The sequence below is a fragment of the Lissotriton helveticus genome, chromosome 2_1, assembly GCF_964261635.1.
Source record: "Lissotriton helveticus chromosome 2_1, aLisHel1.1, whole genome shotgun sequence".
Taxonomy (NCBI): domain Eukaryota; kingdom Metazoa; phylum Chordata; class Amphibia; order Caudata; family Salamandridae; genus Lissotriton; species Lissotriton helveticus.
Window position 1 is genome coordinate 156,609,954 of NC_136059.1, and position 17,817 is coordinate 156,627,770.

The following is a 17,817-nucleotide window of genomic DNA, read 5'->3' on the forward strand; positions in this document are numbered from 1 at the left end:
AAAGTTTGCATTTATTTACTTTGACTGTCATCCCTTTGTCCTGAAGCGTTTTGAGAACTTTGTTGAGTATCACTAAGTCTTCTTCTTTTGTCTCTGTGTGAATTAAGATGTCATCTTGAAAGGCTTATACCTGAGCAAGATTTCTGAAAAAACTGTCCATGAGTTTTTGGAATACGCTCGCAGCCGATGCAAGCCCAAAGGGAAGTTTCAGGTACTTAAAAGCACCAAAAGGTGTTACAAAAGTAGTCAGTGCTTGACAATCAGGGGATAGTGGGATCTGGTGATAGGCCGAATGTAGGTCTATTGTAGAAAAGAATTTAGACTTGCCAATATTAGCCAGCATTTCTTGTATTAAAGGTAAAGGGTGACAATCTACTTAGATATTCTGATTTAAGGATCTTAAATCAATACACAGCCTCAGCTCACCATTGCTTTTTTTCCGTAAAACGACCGGAGAAACCCATCGGGATGAATCAATGAAAGCAATGATGCCTTGAGACTGAAGATCATGAAGTTAACTTTTGAGATCATCTCTGATGCTGAGTGGTACCGGTCTGACTTTATGTATGACCGGGACAGCATCATTCTTTAAGATGATTTTGTGTTCATATCCTTTAACAGTGCCAATCTCATCTTTAAAAACATCAGGATAATGTTTAATTACATTTTCAACAATATCATCTGAGCTAGGTTAATCAATGGACAAAACTGAAGGAGGTAAGCCACCCAGTACAATTGGTGGGTCTTGACCAGGCCTCAAAATGATGCCTAATTTTGCCAGGTCTTTCCAACCAATGATGTCCCTGTCCTTTATAGCAACGTATATTTTAGTTTTAATGGATCTCCCCAAACACTCAAGAATGTCCCAAAAGAAACCTATGAGATCAATATCTTGCTCTCCAAAAGCTTTGGGGTTTATATCAGGAGCTAGTAATGTGAAGGTGGAAGGCCACAATGTATAAAATGTAATATCTGCCAGTATAGTTATGGGAGCCCCTAAGTCAGCCATGGCTAAAATTGTTATACCATTGATTGTAATGTCAGTCAAAGGCCCCTTGATGGTTTTGCCATCCTGATCGGGAACTTCCACTGTAACGATAAAGTTAGAGAATTTGGAGGTACAATCTTGAGTACTTTCGGTATCAAGAGTAACAGAAGAAATGTTTACTCTGTTAGTAGGTGAAAAATTAGAAGTACTCCTGCATAAAGCTTAAAAATGACCAAATTTCAAACATTTGGTAAATTATATCCCTAAAGCAGGGCAGCTGGGATTGTTACTTATGTGAGATTTGGAACCACACCTGAAATAAAATTATGGAGTTCTCTGCAATTGATTCCTAAATGGTCTCCTATTGGATGGTTGTCTATTGTTGGTATTATTGGGGGTTTGTTTAGTACTTATAGCACAAATATCATTCTCTTCTGAAATTGCATTCACATTTGTAGAATTTGAGGGTTGATTAGAGCTCTCAGCAGTTTGAACAGCACGAGTGGAAAGAACTTTAGAAGTGACTATAGACCGCTCTATGCTTTTGGCAATGTCTATAGTTTCAGCTAATGTAGGATTAATGGACGTAAGAAGACGCTCCTGTATTTTCTTTGAGAAACACCAAAAGACAAATTGATCTCTTATATATATATATATATATATATATATATATATATATATATATACACATATATATATGTATATATATACATATATATATATATATATATATATATATATCTACATTCGTGCCAAAATCACATTTTTCAGCTAATACTCTGAGTGATGCTATATAAACTTCCACTGATTCCTCAGGAAATTGTTTACGCATGGCAAAATTGAAACGTTCTAATAAAACACTTGTAGCATCAGAGTATTGTTTGCCCATACGCAATTTAGCCTCAATATAGACATGTGGCATCTTCCTCTAAAGGAGGCGGATAATGGGGAAGATTTTCAAAAACCCTGCGACCAGCTGTGCCGAAATGATTTAAAAGTAATGCCATTTTCCTTGAGGGTGTGTATCCATTAGCATCGATAGCTGTGAGATAATTCTCAAAATCTCTCAAGCATTCTGACCATTTTAATTCTGGCTTACCTGGTTTTTGAAGAAAAAGTGACGGTTGAATGACCCCCTGAATATTAGCCATTATATAAAAAATAATTCACCTACTTAAAATTGTTCTATAGTAATAACATACACTATATTCACCGCAACACTGTATTTAAGAAATGTCCTAATCTATATAAGCCTGTGAAATAACTTGTAAAGAGGTAAGTGTATTAACTGTACTATCTGCACTATACATTAAATGACAGATTAGGTGTGGAGATGCAATTGATTATAAGCCAACTCAAGGTATAAGGTGTGCGAATCACCGAAGAGTAAATTACATCAGTCAAATGGAAGTACTTGCAGAAGGTGTGCGAATCACCGAAATGTACTAACAAGTCAAAATATGAAGTCAAGTTTGCAAAACAAGTAGGTGTGTGAATCACCGATGAAAACAATGCATAATATTCACCGGGACTCATAGTTTCCAAATGCGCATGAGATACAAGGCCAAAGGTATAAATCAGGACAAAGTCTCTGAAGTCGCTGTAGATCTCTGTCAAAAACTTGTGAAGAACCAACTCGTAGAAATCCCCAACGAAATACAGTGTTTTAGAGCCTGAACAAAAAAAAATGGCCACCGCTTGCGCGTGACGTCACAACGTCTTCCCAGTGTACCCTTGAGTTCCGCCAACGATGACGATGGAAACGGTTGAAGGGGGAAGATCGCCAAGGTTCTAGAGCAATAAAACGTCTCCCTCGAGGTAGGTAGGCGATGTTTGAATCGCAAGCCAACGGTTGAAAGTTTTGAAGGGAGGAAATATTCCAAAATATAGTAAATGGTCAATAAAATTAGACCAACCTTGAATCCAGGCGATAGTAGATCGATGACTGAGGTTGAGTCGGTAGTGAGGATTGATCCGGTGGGCTCCTTAAGTAAAATTGATTTTGCCAGCCAAGAAAGAAAATGTTTTTTTCCTTTTAACCCCACTCCTTGGACCAAAAACGTGTAGTACGAGGTAAAGAAGAATTCTGCAATCTGAAGTTGAATTTCTATCTTCAAATTTATTGGATAGATACATTCAATAAGAAGGAGCCCACAAAGAGAGTTGTAGACTGGAAGCTGGCCAGAAGAGATCTAATCAATAGAAAGTTCCAAATGACATACAAAAGTTCTAATAGAAAGAATCTACCAAATAAAGGTACAACACAACTAAAGACATAACATATTACAGACACCCTTAATTTTTAGAAATTTGTGAGTGCCTAAACATCCCCATGAATCATCTCCTCAAAACTCTCATGTTCCCACCATCAGCTCTCATGTCTAAATCTAGATAATCTGATGACATGGACCACTTTTACAGACGTTGGGGCCAGATATACTAAGCCATTTTGCAGCTGTAAACCAGTGATTCACAAAATTAGAGAGGTTGTGACTGCAAAATGTTTTTTGGTATTCACCTACCTCAGCTTGCATTTCAATAAAGGCTTACAGATTCAACAATATGAACTTAGAAATGTATACAGAATCACAGTTTGTTAAAAGCATGTTTATGGGCATATTTACGGCGTCTTTACCATATTGCGAATTAGTACCAGATGTATCAATGGCTTGCAACCAGAATTCCACTTGCAAACCATTGAAATATTATTGATAACTCCAAAGGGGTGGTTACTCATTCATAATAGGGGGGTGGCCTCCGTGGAACTTCTTCCCCTTTGTGAATGCTACAAAAAGTTTAGACCACTGCCAACTTTCAAACAAACTATTTTTTTTTAATAACCCTTTCATTTTAAATATAGCCCCCATTTCCTTGAAGGAAAACAGGCTATGAATATATATTTAAAAGTGTACTTTATTTAAATGCGATCAAAGATATGGTGGTTTGCTGACCCCAATAGGCCAACATTCCTGTGATGGCCTCCAATCAGAGTGAGTTGCAAATTGAGACCTCTCTCATTAATAGTGATGCAGTAGGTTGGATTGTTGCCCGCTCCTAAAGGGAAGTTTGCAAACCAACCTATTAGTACTTCGATCGGTTTTGCAAAATCAGAATTGTTTCACAAAAAAAACATTGTGCCATTTGTGTCAGCTTTTTGTGAATCGATTCTCAGTACATCTATATATAACTATGTGCGATTTGCAACACTACACATCATCAAATACTAATTTAATAAATCAAAATATATCAGTTGTGTTTCCAGATAACACTTTTGGGCACCGAAGGTCCAAAACATCCTAAGAAGAAGGCTAAAGGAGTCCAAATAGATAGCTTCCCTTTCCAAAACAAAAAAAGTATCACCTTTTTAATGGCTTATATGTATCAAGCGTTCATCAAATGCAATTAAAAAGAGTACTTATTGAATCTGGTGCCTTATGTACTCTTTCCCTAAAAATTGTCACAAACAAATCATTCATAAATCAGCAACATCAGCCTGAAAACCCAAATACATAATTTTCTAATTGCAGTTCACAAATGTAATCACTTAAAAAACTTAAGATGATGAAACACTACCTGCATATTTCCATATGTTTTCTATATACACTTTGTTACCTACATTTAGTTCTATGCATGGTTTGCAAGAGTCTGTGCAGAGAATAAAAGGAGACCCCCCACTTCCTAAAATGACAAGGCAACAACAGGATGTCAGAACTCTGCAGCTTGGTCTTTCTTCTGATATAAGAGGACAACCCCCTCAAATTCTAAAATCAGGTGTCGCTGCAAAAGCCATAAACTATATTCACCGGGAGGGACCATTTAGCGAATATAAAATTGTGCTTTTACCCTTTGTTCTCACTCTCTCCTTCCCTGAACAACACATTTAGGGATTACTTTTATGGGGTTTTGAAATTGCAAATTGGCTATACATTACTAATAGGCGAGGAAGCTGTATTATTCAGCTACACAAATGTAGGTTTCTTCAAAGGTCTTCTTTATTGAGTATGCAGCTTCACATCTTCATAACCTCCAGCATAAAGACATACCAACAGTATTTTCTAGAACATGGGTAAACCTCCAATTCCAATGACATCAGAAAGGCCAGCTACAATATTGCCCTACAGTGCATTGCCACAGTTCTCCCCCCGCAGAAAATGAGGAGAAAAATTAGTACAAGGTTTAATAATCAATAGAAAAATATGAAATCAATAGCATAACTCATTACACCAAAATTGACATCAACAATAATAATTTTTAAAAACTAATGTGTTAATTAGAATGTTTGACTTTACACAAGTTTCCTATGCTCCATTGCTTTCCATCCGCCAATTTGGCCACAGATTTAGCCACCTTGATAACTTTCTGTGGCATGGAAAACTTACTTTCACCTTTCATCATATGCCCGGTTTCTTGACTACCACCCAATCTCCACACTTCAAATCAACAACGTTCACTCTTTTCCTGTTATCATATTCATTTTTGTTGTGACTTTGAGCTTCAGATGCTTTAGCAAACATACTCTCACGATCAACCCATATCTGTTTTTTCCCAAGTAACCACTTTGGAGTATTTTGTTGACGCAGGCTCCCTTCCGTTAAGAGCAACAAAAGGGGATACACCCGTCACTGAATGCTAAGTAACTATATGAGCCCCTATCATTTTTTGCAATTCTTCTTTCCCCGCCAATCTATTTGCTAAAGATAGCTAAATATTATCCATAATAATGTGATTGCCTCTCTCCACCAATCTGTTGGCATGAGGACGATAGAGTGCAACTCTTTCATGCCTGATATCCACACTAGCCAGAAACTTAAGGATGGCTGAGGACACCAGCTGCGCTCAGTTATCCGTAACCAACGCCTTGGGTATACTCTCCTAAAAAAACTATTTTCAAGAACTCTTATCACATTCCTCGTTGTGACACTGTCAAAAGTCTCAATCACGAACCATTTGCTGTGATAGTCTACAAGAACCACAATAAACTTGTCACTATGACTCAAGTTTTCTATAGGACCAACAAAATCAATTGCCAACTTCTTCCACGGCCTAAAGGGAAGTTTTACACAATCAAACGGAGGTGCCTGACCTCTCTTGTTCTTATTGCTGTTGCCACATATAAGACAATCCTTAACCGCATCTTCCACTTACTTATCCATACCAGGCCACCAAAAGGATTGCCTCAACCTCCCTTTTGTTATACTTCTCACCAAATGTCCTTCATGCACACTTCTAACTAACCTACCTCTCAATTCTCTGGGAGGAACAATGCGATTACATCTCAACACTCTGTCTCTCAAAATACTAAGTTCTTCCCTAACAACCAAATACTGGCTTAAGTTTTCACTCAAAGTATTATCCGAACACCAAGCTTTACCTATTAGATTCTTCAAATCCTTCTATTCACCATCTTAAAGTATTCCACTACTCCATTTCTCTTGACTTAAGGCTAGCACACCATTCACAGGTTCAACCCATCTGTACAAGAAACATCAGAAACAACTTTGTCTGAATCCATAGGTATATGTGAGAGGCAATCAGCCACCACATTCTTCCTCCCTCGAACAAACTCAACAGAAAAATTAAGATCCATAACAGTCAATAACATCTAGAAATATGAGTTGTCACACTGCCTTCAAGTCCCCTGCCACACTTAAAGATATGCAGTAAAGGCTTATGGTCAGACTTAAGTACAAAGGGCAACCCCTACAAATAATACCTGAAGTTGTTTATATCTCAGCAACAGGCCAATGCTTCTTTCTCAATTGGGAGTATGAACTCTCTGCACCTTGCAACCATTGTGACGCAAATACTATAACTCTGTCCTCACTTTCCACTTTTTGAATTAAGACTGCTCCAAGCCCTACATTGCTGGCATCAGCAGACACAATAGTATTCATATTAACATCAAAATGTCCCAATTTAGGTGCATTTGCAAGTAATTGCTTGATGTTATTGAATGCAGTCTCACATGCTGACCCCCATTCAAACCCTACCCCCTTCTTCAGTAAGGCTATCATGGGTTCCACAACATCCGCAAAGTTGGAAACAAATTTGGAACAATATTCTGCTAGCCCCAAAAAGGACTTCAATTCTTCCTTGTCACTAAGTTGAGGGGCATCCTAAATGGCCTTCATTATACTTTTTTTCGGTCTTATACATTTTTCAGATATTTCATGGCCTAAGTAACTCACAATCTGTCTTCGCAGCTGACATTTTTCTTTCTTCAGGGTTAAACCATGGTCACCAATCCTTTTAATACCTCATTCAATAACATATCATGATCCTCCCAAGACTTGCCCACCACCATGACGTCGTCTTAGAAGCACAACACATGTTGCATACCCTTGAAAATGGAGTGCATTATTCGTTCGAAAGATGGCTGAGGCCAACGCCAAGCCAAACAGCATCCTACAATAAAGATAAGCACCCACAGGGCTCAGAAACGATGTGACGGATCTAGATTCAGGATCCAAGTTTACCTGATGGTATGCCGCTAACATGTCTAACACACTGAACACTTTTCCCCCTCCCATCCCACTCTCGTCACCAAAATTTGTAGTACCCATCCCATCCTCCTCTCAAAAATTTGTAATAATCAGGTAAACAAATATGGGTTTCTTCAAAGGTCTTCTTTATTGAGAATGCATCCTCATATCTTCATAACCTCCAGCATAAAGACGTACAAACAGTATTTCCTAGAACATGGGTACAACTTCCATTCTAATGACATCGCAAAGCCCAGCTATCATCTTGCCCTACAGTGCATTCCCATAGAAGTACAGGTAGGATGGAGGTAGGTTTTGCATATCAGCAAATCTCATTTATTTCCTTACAGGTCTCAAGCTGGCTCATAAAATGGAACAAAAAACACCAATATCTTACCGCATATTCAAATTTGGAGTTGAATTCCCTGTCATTGGCTCGCAAGATTCGCTCTTTCTCTGCAGAAGCAAGAAAATAAAGATTTTCAGACAAAGGCGGCAGAAGTATTTCATTGATGGACTTTCAAGCAGGAGAGTGTACATAGTAGATTGATGCAAAGAGTTTGCGCTCAAAGTCACATGGATCAAGGAACCATGGTTCAACATTACACTGCAGAGAGTAATATGGCCAAAGGCCTTATGGATAAAAGTGGCATGATGCAAGGTAGCGTAGTGCAAAACAATATTGCTTATAGTCATATGTTTAGTCTTTTTCAGCTGTAAAGTAATATAGTTCAAAAGCATCATTTATAGTACTATGGCTCAAAGTATTAGGTTTAAAAGAAGTATGGTTCATTGTTTCATGTAATAAGACTCATTGTAGTGTCATTTGTAGTAGTTTGTTTCATAGTGAATGGGATTTTAAATAAGATAGAGCAACATAGCCTGGTTAACAGTAATATTGTTAGTAGTATGTTAGTCTATAGTGGTATGATTTAAAGTTATATTGTTGATATTGATATTGTTTTAAAGCAGTAATGCCCAAAGAAGAATGACTTACAGTAGTAGATATGAAACTGGCATGATTCAAGGTAGTATTAATTATAGCAAAAAGCTCTAAGGGAAGATGTATTACTACACTGGTCGCATAACTAGTCTCAATTTTCAACTAATTTTTTTGATCAGTGTGGAATTTTGCAAATAGATTTATGTACTAATTAGTTAGTCCCGACAATTCCAAATCAGAGCTGGTCATTTTTTTTGCAATTCTTTTTTATTGAATATTCAGTACATTTTACATTGCCACACAAGAGTAGAGGTACAATTACCATCAACCGGTCTCATCCTGATCAGACAAGCACTTGGTAACATTTATATTGCATTTCGGTCATATCCAATTGGAATGGGTTACAATCTGACCCATCTCATCAATATTCTTTACATAGGTCGCAAATTGCAGCCACTCTCATTGAACACAATCACAGGCATGGTGGCCTGCAAGAGTTAGCAGAAACCATGTCTGTGATTGTGTTTATATTAAGAAACCATTCTTTTTATGTATCCTTTTTCCTTAAAGGAAACAGAACTGTGCTAAAAAAAAAAAAACTCTTTTAAACAACGTTTCCCTGACATTTGGCAGTGATCCTGTGTACCTCTGCCTACACTATCTGAAACTGTGTTTAACATTCACAATGGGGAAAACATCAAAAGGTACAGTTTTCCTTCTGAGAATGGACTATCACCTCAAATTGGAGTTTAGTAAGATGTCAATGTTGTGCGACAGGAATTACAGTAACACACTGTTAGAAATGGACCCGTTAGTTGGCAGATGTTCGCACCCTGTCCATGTAGGGACCACCATTATAGTCATGGTAAGTCAGATACAAACCCTAAATTAACGTTGTCTCACCCTCTGAGAGCTTGACACAGAGCAGTCAGGGTTAACTAACGAAGCAATATGTAAAGTATTTGTACAGCACTTAAGATACAGTAACTCAATGAAAACACCACAAAAAGACTCCACACAGATTAGGAAAAATAGAGCATATTTATCTGAGTAAAACAAGACCAAAATGACAAAATTCCAATCAATTGAAGTTAAGTATACAGATCATAAACTTTATTTCGATTTAAAATCACAAAAGTTTGTGGCATATAAATATATTAGGCCATCAGAACAATACATCATAATTGCAAACACAAAAAGCTTATAGAACATCGTAAAAAAGGCAATAATTTGTTAAAACAATAAATACGATATAAAAGCTATAAAACATGCCCAGATAATACAACCCAAGTAATTTTTACAGGAGCATCTGACCTATAGAAAGTGCGTCATGTTTGTTAAAAGGATAACGTGATCATAGTGAAAACGAGATCGGCCTGAAACTCTATGCAGACCAACGAATGGACCAGACCCAGCCCAAAGATTTTGAAATTGCAATCACAGTTCGGTCTTCAAGTGATGTTTTGAGTATTCTGAAGGCCTCACTGTTAGACCTGGTGCCCTGACTGTCAAAGATAGGTTTTAACCATCTACGTCTAGGTTTGGTGTAAGTTGGGCAACAAAAAAAGATGTGTTCAAGGGATTCAGACCAATCTGGGCAAAAGTGGCATTTACTCGAGTTTGTGTTGGGGTTACCCCACTTGGAAATAAAAACATTGGTCGGTAATGCACCCACCCTAAACTGATGGAATAATTTCCTATCTCGTACTACGGTGATTAGATCCCAATACATCTCATATTGGGGTTCATGGTTAATATTCTTTTTTTTTTTTTTAACATATCAAAGAAAAATCTGGACAGAGATTAATTTGAAAAAGCTGCTAGCCGTCGTGTGTTAATCATTTTCCAATAGGCTGCCTTAAGCTCTAGTTTGCTTGGAAACATACTACCTGCTGGGTGGCTCCATAGGTCGCTCATTCCCAGGTCATAAAGTATAATCTTGACATGGCTAAACCACACGATATGCCTGCTAACATCTAGATCCCTAACTTCTAGTAGGGCCCTCGCATAGTGTGCTAGTTCAGGGGTCGCCCAGAGTCTCCTCCAATATGCTACAGACCTAAAATGTGCCACATCCCGTATGGTGTTACATCCCAAGTCCAAATACAAGGGCGCCAGTGGGGTGGATTGGGGAAGGCCAATTAATGATCTTAAGAATTTATTCTGGCCCACCACTAAAGAATCCAAGTTGGCATGACCCCATAGCTCAGCACCATATAGGAATGAGGCACCAATTTTAGTATTATAGATTTGTAGCCCAGGGGCTATGGGTATAGTGAAACAACTCCTATGCTCCTTAAGTAAAGCCCCTGAAAGTTGAGCATGTCTAGCATACAGGAAGTCTATTTGTGGCTTCCAGCTTAACTTTCTATCCAGAGTTACCCCCAAGTAGGAGAAGATCTCAGTTTGTTACAGAGCCCCCTCCATCATTCTAACCTCACCGATAACTTTGATGGAGTGTTGGAGGACCATGTATTTTGTTTTATCGACGTTAATAATAAGATCGTGGTCCACACAAAACTCGTCAAATCTTTTGAGCGCACGCTGGAGGCCCTGTCTCGTTTTTGATAGAATGAGAGTGTCATCGGCGAACATTAGTAATGGGATCTTGGTCCTCCCTGCAAAGGTTGGAGCATCCGTGGGGAAATCCTCATAGTATTTTAATACCCCGTTAATATACAGTGAGAAGAGGGTGAGTGCCAGGACACACCCTTGCCTAACCCCCTCTCAACCGCAAATTTTTCAGTGATGCCACCATCTGTGTCCAATCTGACCTGGGCGTAATTGGCTGAGTGCAATTTTACAACAAAAGCCAGGATTTCAAGTGGCATACCCAACTTTAGGAGAGAGTGCCACAATTTAGGTCTCGGGACCAAGTCAAATGCTGACTTCAAGAAAGCAGCATAAATAGTACCTCTCCCCGGGGTAACAGTATGCCAATAAATAAGGATGAACCTTAACACCTGAACAATCGTACTGATGCACTGCCGAAACCCTGCCTGTAGATCAGACAGGATATGGTATTCCTCCATCCAAGCTTGCAATCTTCCAAGCACCACACTAGCCGATACCTTTTGTATACAGTCAAAATTAAATTAACGTTGTCTCACCCTCTGGTAGCTTGACACAGAGCAGTCAGGGTTAACTAACGAAGCAATGTATAAAGTATTTGTACAGCACTTAAGATACAGTAACTCGATGAAAACAGCACAAAAAGACTCCACACAGATTAGGAAAAATAGAGCATATTTATCTGAGTAAAACAAGACCAAAATGACAAAATTCCAATCAATTGAAGTTAAGTATATATTTTTAAAGAATAAATGCAAACACAGTGCTTGAAGTACATAGCGCTAAAGGTTGCACTAGACCAGGCTAAATCTAAAAAGTCAAGCTAACCACAATGGAGCACGGGTCGGATACAGTTCCAAATGGGTCCCACTGAAGTTTCACCTTCTCAAGTTGAGTTAAGAGTCCCGTTCACAAGGAAAGAGTTCGCCGGGAGCACATTGAGCGTCACTGGGGGTGGTCCGCGAGGCTAGAAGAACCGCCAGGTGGTACGGACAAAGGGCTGGGGCCTCACAAGCGGCAATGCTGCTGTGCAAAGAGACTAACTTGCGCCCACTCACGGTGATCCTTAGAGCGAGTGCCACAGTACTGGAGTGAACAAGCCTGTTTGCGAAGAGCCCAGAAGCTTGATTTAAAGGGCCCAGGAGCTGAAGATGATGAAAGCAGCTTACAAACCCACTTCTGAGGTTCAGAGTTTGGAGGGGGCACCACAGGCAAGGGTAGGACTCGCAGAAGGCAAAGCCCAGTAGCTCCAGTAGAATTGTAAGAAGTCTTTTGTGTCCCTTAGACTTCAGAAAACAGGAGGCACGTCAGCAAGCCCTTGGAGTCCCTCTGGGTTCAGTCCTTGGTCTCAGCAGTGCAGAGATCAGCAGGCAGGAGGGCAGCTAAGCGAAGCAGATACGCAGTATCTCAGAACAGTTAGTCAAAACAAAGTGGCAATCCTTCAGCACAGCAGTTTTTACTCCAGGAGAGTTCTTTACAGGTCCAGTAGTGTACTGATTTGATATGGCCAGAGCCCTAGTACTCATACCAAAAGTACCTTTGATGTAAGGGGTGACTTCACAGAAACTCTTTGAAGTGCACAAGGATCCCTGTCTGCCAGGCTAATACTGTGGGTGCTCGGCGTAAATCAGTGCTTTGTGTGAGGATAGAACACAGCCTATTCAGATGTAAGTGTGCATCGCCTCTTCCCCTTCCTGCCCAGGAAGGCTATCAGTATGCAGATGAATCTCCTGTCACACCCAACCCTTCCTGTGATGTGGCTATCTAGAGGGAATGCACAAAGTGTAGCTTTCACCCAGCCCAGACGTGCATTGGAGACAGGCTGCAAGGCATGCAGAACAGTAAGAACAGAGAAATGTCCACTTTCTAAAAGTAGCATTTCTAAAATGGTAATGTCAAATCCAACTTTACAATTAAAGAGGATTTATCACCAACATTCCAAAGATATTAAACATGAAGCAGCTTAAAGGGAGTTTTAATGAATCCTCAAAGTTAGCCAATGGGAGGAGTAGACCTCACAGCAGGGAAAAAACAAATGTAGCTGTTTTTCACTGCCAGGACATGTAAAACTTAAATAGACATGTCCTGCTCTTTAATTACATAGAACACTGTCCTCAGGGTCACTTAGGAACGACTTTAGTGGTGACATGTGTAATAAAAGGTGAGTTTAAGGTTTGGCAAGTGGTTTAAATGCCAAGTCGTAGTGGCTGTAAACTGCACAGACAAGCCCTGCCAAGGCAGGCCAAAGACATGTTTGGAAAGGCTACTTGTGTGGTTGGCACAACCAGTGCTGTAGGCCCACTAGTAGCATTTAGATAACAGGCCCTGGGTACATGGTGTACCATTTTATAAGGGGCGTACAAGTAAACTAAATATGCCAATCAGGTATACACCTATGTCAACATTTTTAGGGGAGAAGCACATGCACTTTAGCATTGATTAGAAATGGTAAAGTGCTCAAAGTTCTATGGCCAGCAAAAAGATGCAGCAAAACCTGGAGGTAAGCAGGTGAAAAGTTGGGAGTAGACCACCCTGAGGATGACAGGTCCAACACAAACCATTGTTACATTGCATGACAATTCAGTATTTGGAAGAGACACCCACAACACGCCCCTTCCAAATACCGAATCGGTATCCGGTGGCAATCACATTTTAGGAGTCAGTAAATCTTTACTGACTCCTACAATAGATTTGCACATTGGAAAATCAATTTGTGAGATCAGAAGCTCCAATTCGATGTGTTTGTGTTAATACGGGAAAAGTCAGTGCCAATATGAGAATCAACACAATAATTTATGTGAACTAAATCGCGCCTTTATTAATGAATTTGCCCGTCGTGAACTCCACATCAACCCCGCCTCGCAAATACGTAGTCAGGTAAGCACTGAGTCGTATGCTGAGGTTACTGATTAAAGGGTCACAGGTGGGGTGGCACGTAGCCCACCAATAGGTGCAGTGACACTACAATGTTCAAGGGAGAATGGCCCTAATAAAAGCGCACATGGCCGGAGGGGGTACGCACATGCCTAAAACACCATAAAGTCAGATGCCACATAAGTTAGGAACATATAGCCAATCAGAACACAGCACTCACAGCACAAGCCGTGATCATGTGCTCCCCATGCCAGACATCTGGGCAGGTTACCCACTGACCATATTGTGTCCAAGCAAGGTTGGGGCCCACCTGTATTATCCGTCAAACAATTCTTTTATGACTCCAAAGGCTGCAACTTACATTTCTTACCATAAAAGGACCACCAGAACCATGTATGGCATACAGTGAACTGTATATAAGAACATCTCAGATCGATTGTAAACTGTGTCAGTCCTCAAACCCTATGCCTGTAACTGATCTCCCGGCCTCAATGTTTACCTAAATGAACCGTTCCTCTTTTGCCAAACGCCTCTTGTCTCTTGTTTTTCAAACGTATTTCATGTTCAAGCAACATTTAAGCCTGAAAAAATGGATTATACATTTGGCCCAAAGTGATATATTTTAATGTGGGATTGTTTAAAGTAATGTAGATTTACATAATAACATTGATTAAGTATGGTTGAATGCTGTTTGGAATGAAGTGATATGATTCAAAGTTGTATAATTCAAAGTGGAGAATGTGTAAGATTTGTGACTCTCCAAAGTAAAAAAAAGTAGCCAAATCTGGAAGAATAATCTTACAAAATCAGGAATACTGTTTTAAACATAAATCAAAATCCTTGTATTACTATACTGGAAGAGATTTGTTTTATTAGGAAAGTGCTCCATAATGAGCAGAATAAATGCTGAAAGAGTCAAATTTGCTGAAATATTCAGTGTAGTTGACCTCTTCTCAACACATCACATGCTACAGTGATTAAGTGTTACATTACATGCATCCTTCCAGTTGCAAGTTCACGTTAACCCTAAAAATGCATTATGATAAGCAGTTACTCAAACTGTGCTACTTATATGCAGTTCAAGGCCACCCCTTCCGATTACAGAATAATTGTCGGTGTGTTTTAGGCTGTATGTCTAATATCAAATCTTGCTCCATTGATAAACAAAGCAGAAGATTAAGGTGTGTTTTTGAAATGTCTGTCAGTCTAATGCCTAACAAGAGGTTATTCATATTTCCAAGGACCTGCTATCGGTGCAATATATCCAGGAAAACACATTCTTTTGATTGGTGTTTGCATTTCGTTTTGTATTTAGTTTTAGACATATTTATTTTCTTCCTTTTTTGTCGACAGGCAGCACAAGCACCGTACGGCTTATTTAACAAGCATTGGCAATACCAATAGGTCTGGCTTATGGTGCGTTTTGATCCAGTAGTGCATTTAGGCACTCCATAACTCCTCATATATGCACTTTTTCACTTACCCTTGCAATCATGAACCGTTAAACCACTAACTCATTTGCAATTACCACTCATCCATTCACTATCAAACACACACAAAAAGTCAACAAGAACATGCAAGATAAATTAAACAAATAAAAGTAGAAAAAAGAAAATATTAGGAAGCCTAGACATGCATGCAATAAAAAAATACGCAAAAATGTAAACATAGTAAGAGTAGCTATCTTGTCATGGTATTGCACCACACAGTGTGAAAATAACCCACCCTGGGCTTTAGCATATGCTTTTCACGATAAACATTTTAGTCCCACTGTATTTGTCATAACTTTTCATAATAAACATATCAGACATAGCTTTTCCCAAAGAAACTATCGGGCGCATATCCATTTTCATTGCCTTGTCACCATAACCAATTCAGTAATACAATTACCCATATGTAAACAATTACAGTTGAAAAACAGTAAACAAAGTTTACAAGGACTAACACAAGGTCTAACCCCAGCGTTTGTCAAAGGGTGTAGTCAACACCAAATCCCTTTATAGTCATGTGTTACATTCCACGTAAAAAAATAGACCCTGTTGTAATAGCAAGCCACAGTAAAAAGCCAACTGCATTCAATATAAGTTTAACATACGTTTTACGCTATGCTTTTCACAATAAATCATGCCTTCTGCCTTTGTCGTAACATGTCATATTAAACAGCTCTCTATAGCCATCTCAGGCCTACTACATTGCGTTTAATCCTTCCTACAAGGTAAAAAGTGCAATACGAGCATCTTTTTTCAGAGACGCGCACACCTTCTGCATAACCCCAAGCTTGGATAGCGGAAGATCACCATGAGGGTGGAGCCTAAGCTCTTTTTCTTTAAAGAAGGACCTAAAAAACCTGTTTACAGAGCGCATGCTTGTCTGATACCACAAACGAGTCAACTCACGAGTTTGAGAGTGCACATACTGTTGTAAAGTGTATTTTAATCTCCTTATCTGTCATCTGTCTACTCATGCTTTCCAGCTTGCCTGTAATTAGAATGTTATGTATGTCATAGAATGCTTGCTAAGAGATGGACTTCACTTGGTGATGGAAGGCTGAGCTTCCAGGAGGACAGCTCCTGGTGGGGCCTACTTAACTGCTTATTTAACCATTTAACTGCCATCTTGGTACACCTATACCATCTGTACCTTCAACTACAATAAATACTAATTTGGAACTACACCTTGACTCCATGAAGATTATTACATTATTTCACATACCTTAACACCTGCAAAGCGAGCTGGGGCTGAACTCTGCTTTCGGCTGCCTGAGCAGACCTGGGGCAGCAGCTGCCTCTCTCATTAAAGTACTTGTCAAATGTGCGGGGGGATCCGCAGTTTCCAGTCTAGAGAGTAAGGAAAGGAGCTGACCAGACACCATGGAGCTCCAGGCTAGCAGTGGGTCACCCTGGCCATCTGTACCGTGCAGGCCGCCGCATGCCTTATTGACTGGAAGGTTTCCAAATTGTAACAGTTTATCGGACGCGTAGGAAAAGCTTTGACGTGTGTTTGCTGTTTGAAGGCACTTTGTGTCGCACTCTGTCCTGTTGAGAAAGTCATCTTGGTGAGAAAACGAATGGGCACTGATGTGTGACCCCAACATTTGGGAATAGGCGAGTGAGAGGCAGAGGAGGAAGAGGGATCGATGTGGACAAATATACAGCCGGATTTAGATCATGGCGGACAGGTTACTCTGTCACAACGGTGATGGATATCCCGTTCGCCGAAATATAAAACCATTAGGAAATAACGGGATTTATATTTCTACAAATAGGACATCTGTCCATTGTGATGGAGCATCCCGTCCGCAGAGATCTAAATCTGGCCCGTAAACAAATATGTAAGGTCAGGACGGTCTTCAAAGGTAGGTTGTCATGTTTCCTCCACTGAGAGGTCTCCAACTGGAGCAGGGACACGAAAGAACACAGGCTAACAGTAAACAACATGAAAAAAAGAGATAGTCCTCATAATGGTCCACTGGAAGGAGAGATAGAGAGAGAGAGAGAGAGAGAGGGGAGAGAAAGAGAGGAGAGAGAGAGGAGAGAGGAGAGAGAGAAGAGAAAGAGAGGAGAGAGAGAGAGGAGAGAGGGAGAGGTTCATGCAGACAGCAAGCGCAGTTATGGGCTTGAGGAATTTATAATTTTCATCTCTGTATTAATATTGTTAGAGTAACAGAAATAACTGACCTTTTCAGCTGCCTCACTACAGAAACTGGTATCTCTTACAGGGCTAGCCAAACATATTAGGGAAGGAGTTGTGTTATAAAAATTAGGAGTAGGTTCTAAATGCAATGAAAAAGTTACCAGAAATCATATTGCGGGTAACTGCTTCTCACTACTCACTTTCAGGTATTGAAAGGTCCAAAGGCTGTAAAATCAGCACTTGTGTGTGTTGATGTTTCCGAGCAGATGAAGTGAAAAAGGAACTTGCCCATGAATAGTTGTGCGCTGGTCACAATCCCCACACTG

At 39.7% G+C, this 17,817-nt stretch overlaps 1 protein-coding gene and 1 long non-coding RNA gene across 3 annotated transcripts in view; one reads left to right on the forward strand and one right to left on the reverse strand.

Annotated features, from left to right (window-relative positions):
- Positions 1-17,817, reverse strand: part of LOC144817820 (phospholipid-transporting ATPase ID-like) — an 892,949-nt gene that overhangs the window by 448,383 nt on the left and 426,749 nt on the right. For both annotated transcript variants that reach the window (XM_078674658.1, XM_078674659.1), the window contains exon 3: positions 7,868-7,926. In XM_078674658.1, the coding sequence (XP_078530784.1) occupies positions 7,868-7,926 (59 nt within the window). The remainder of the gene's footprint in view (positions 1-7,867; positions 7,927-17,817) is intronic.
- The window catches only part of LOC144817821 (uncharacterized), a 573,792-nt gene that overhangs the window by 360,248 nt on the left and 195,727 nt on the right, over positions 1-17,817 (forward strand). The window lies entirely within an intron of this gene.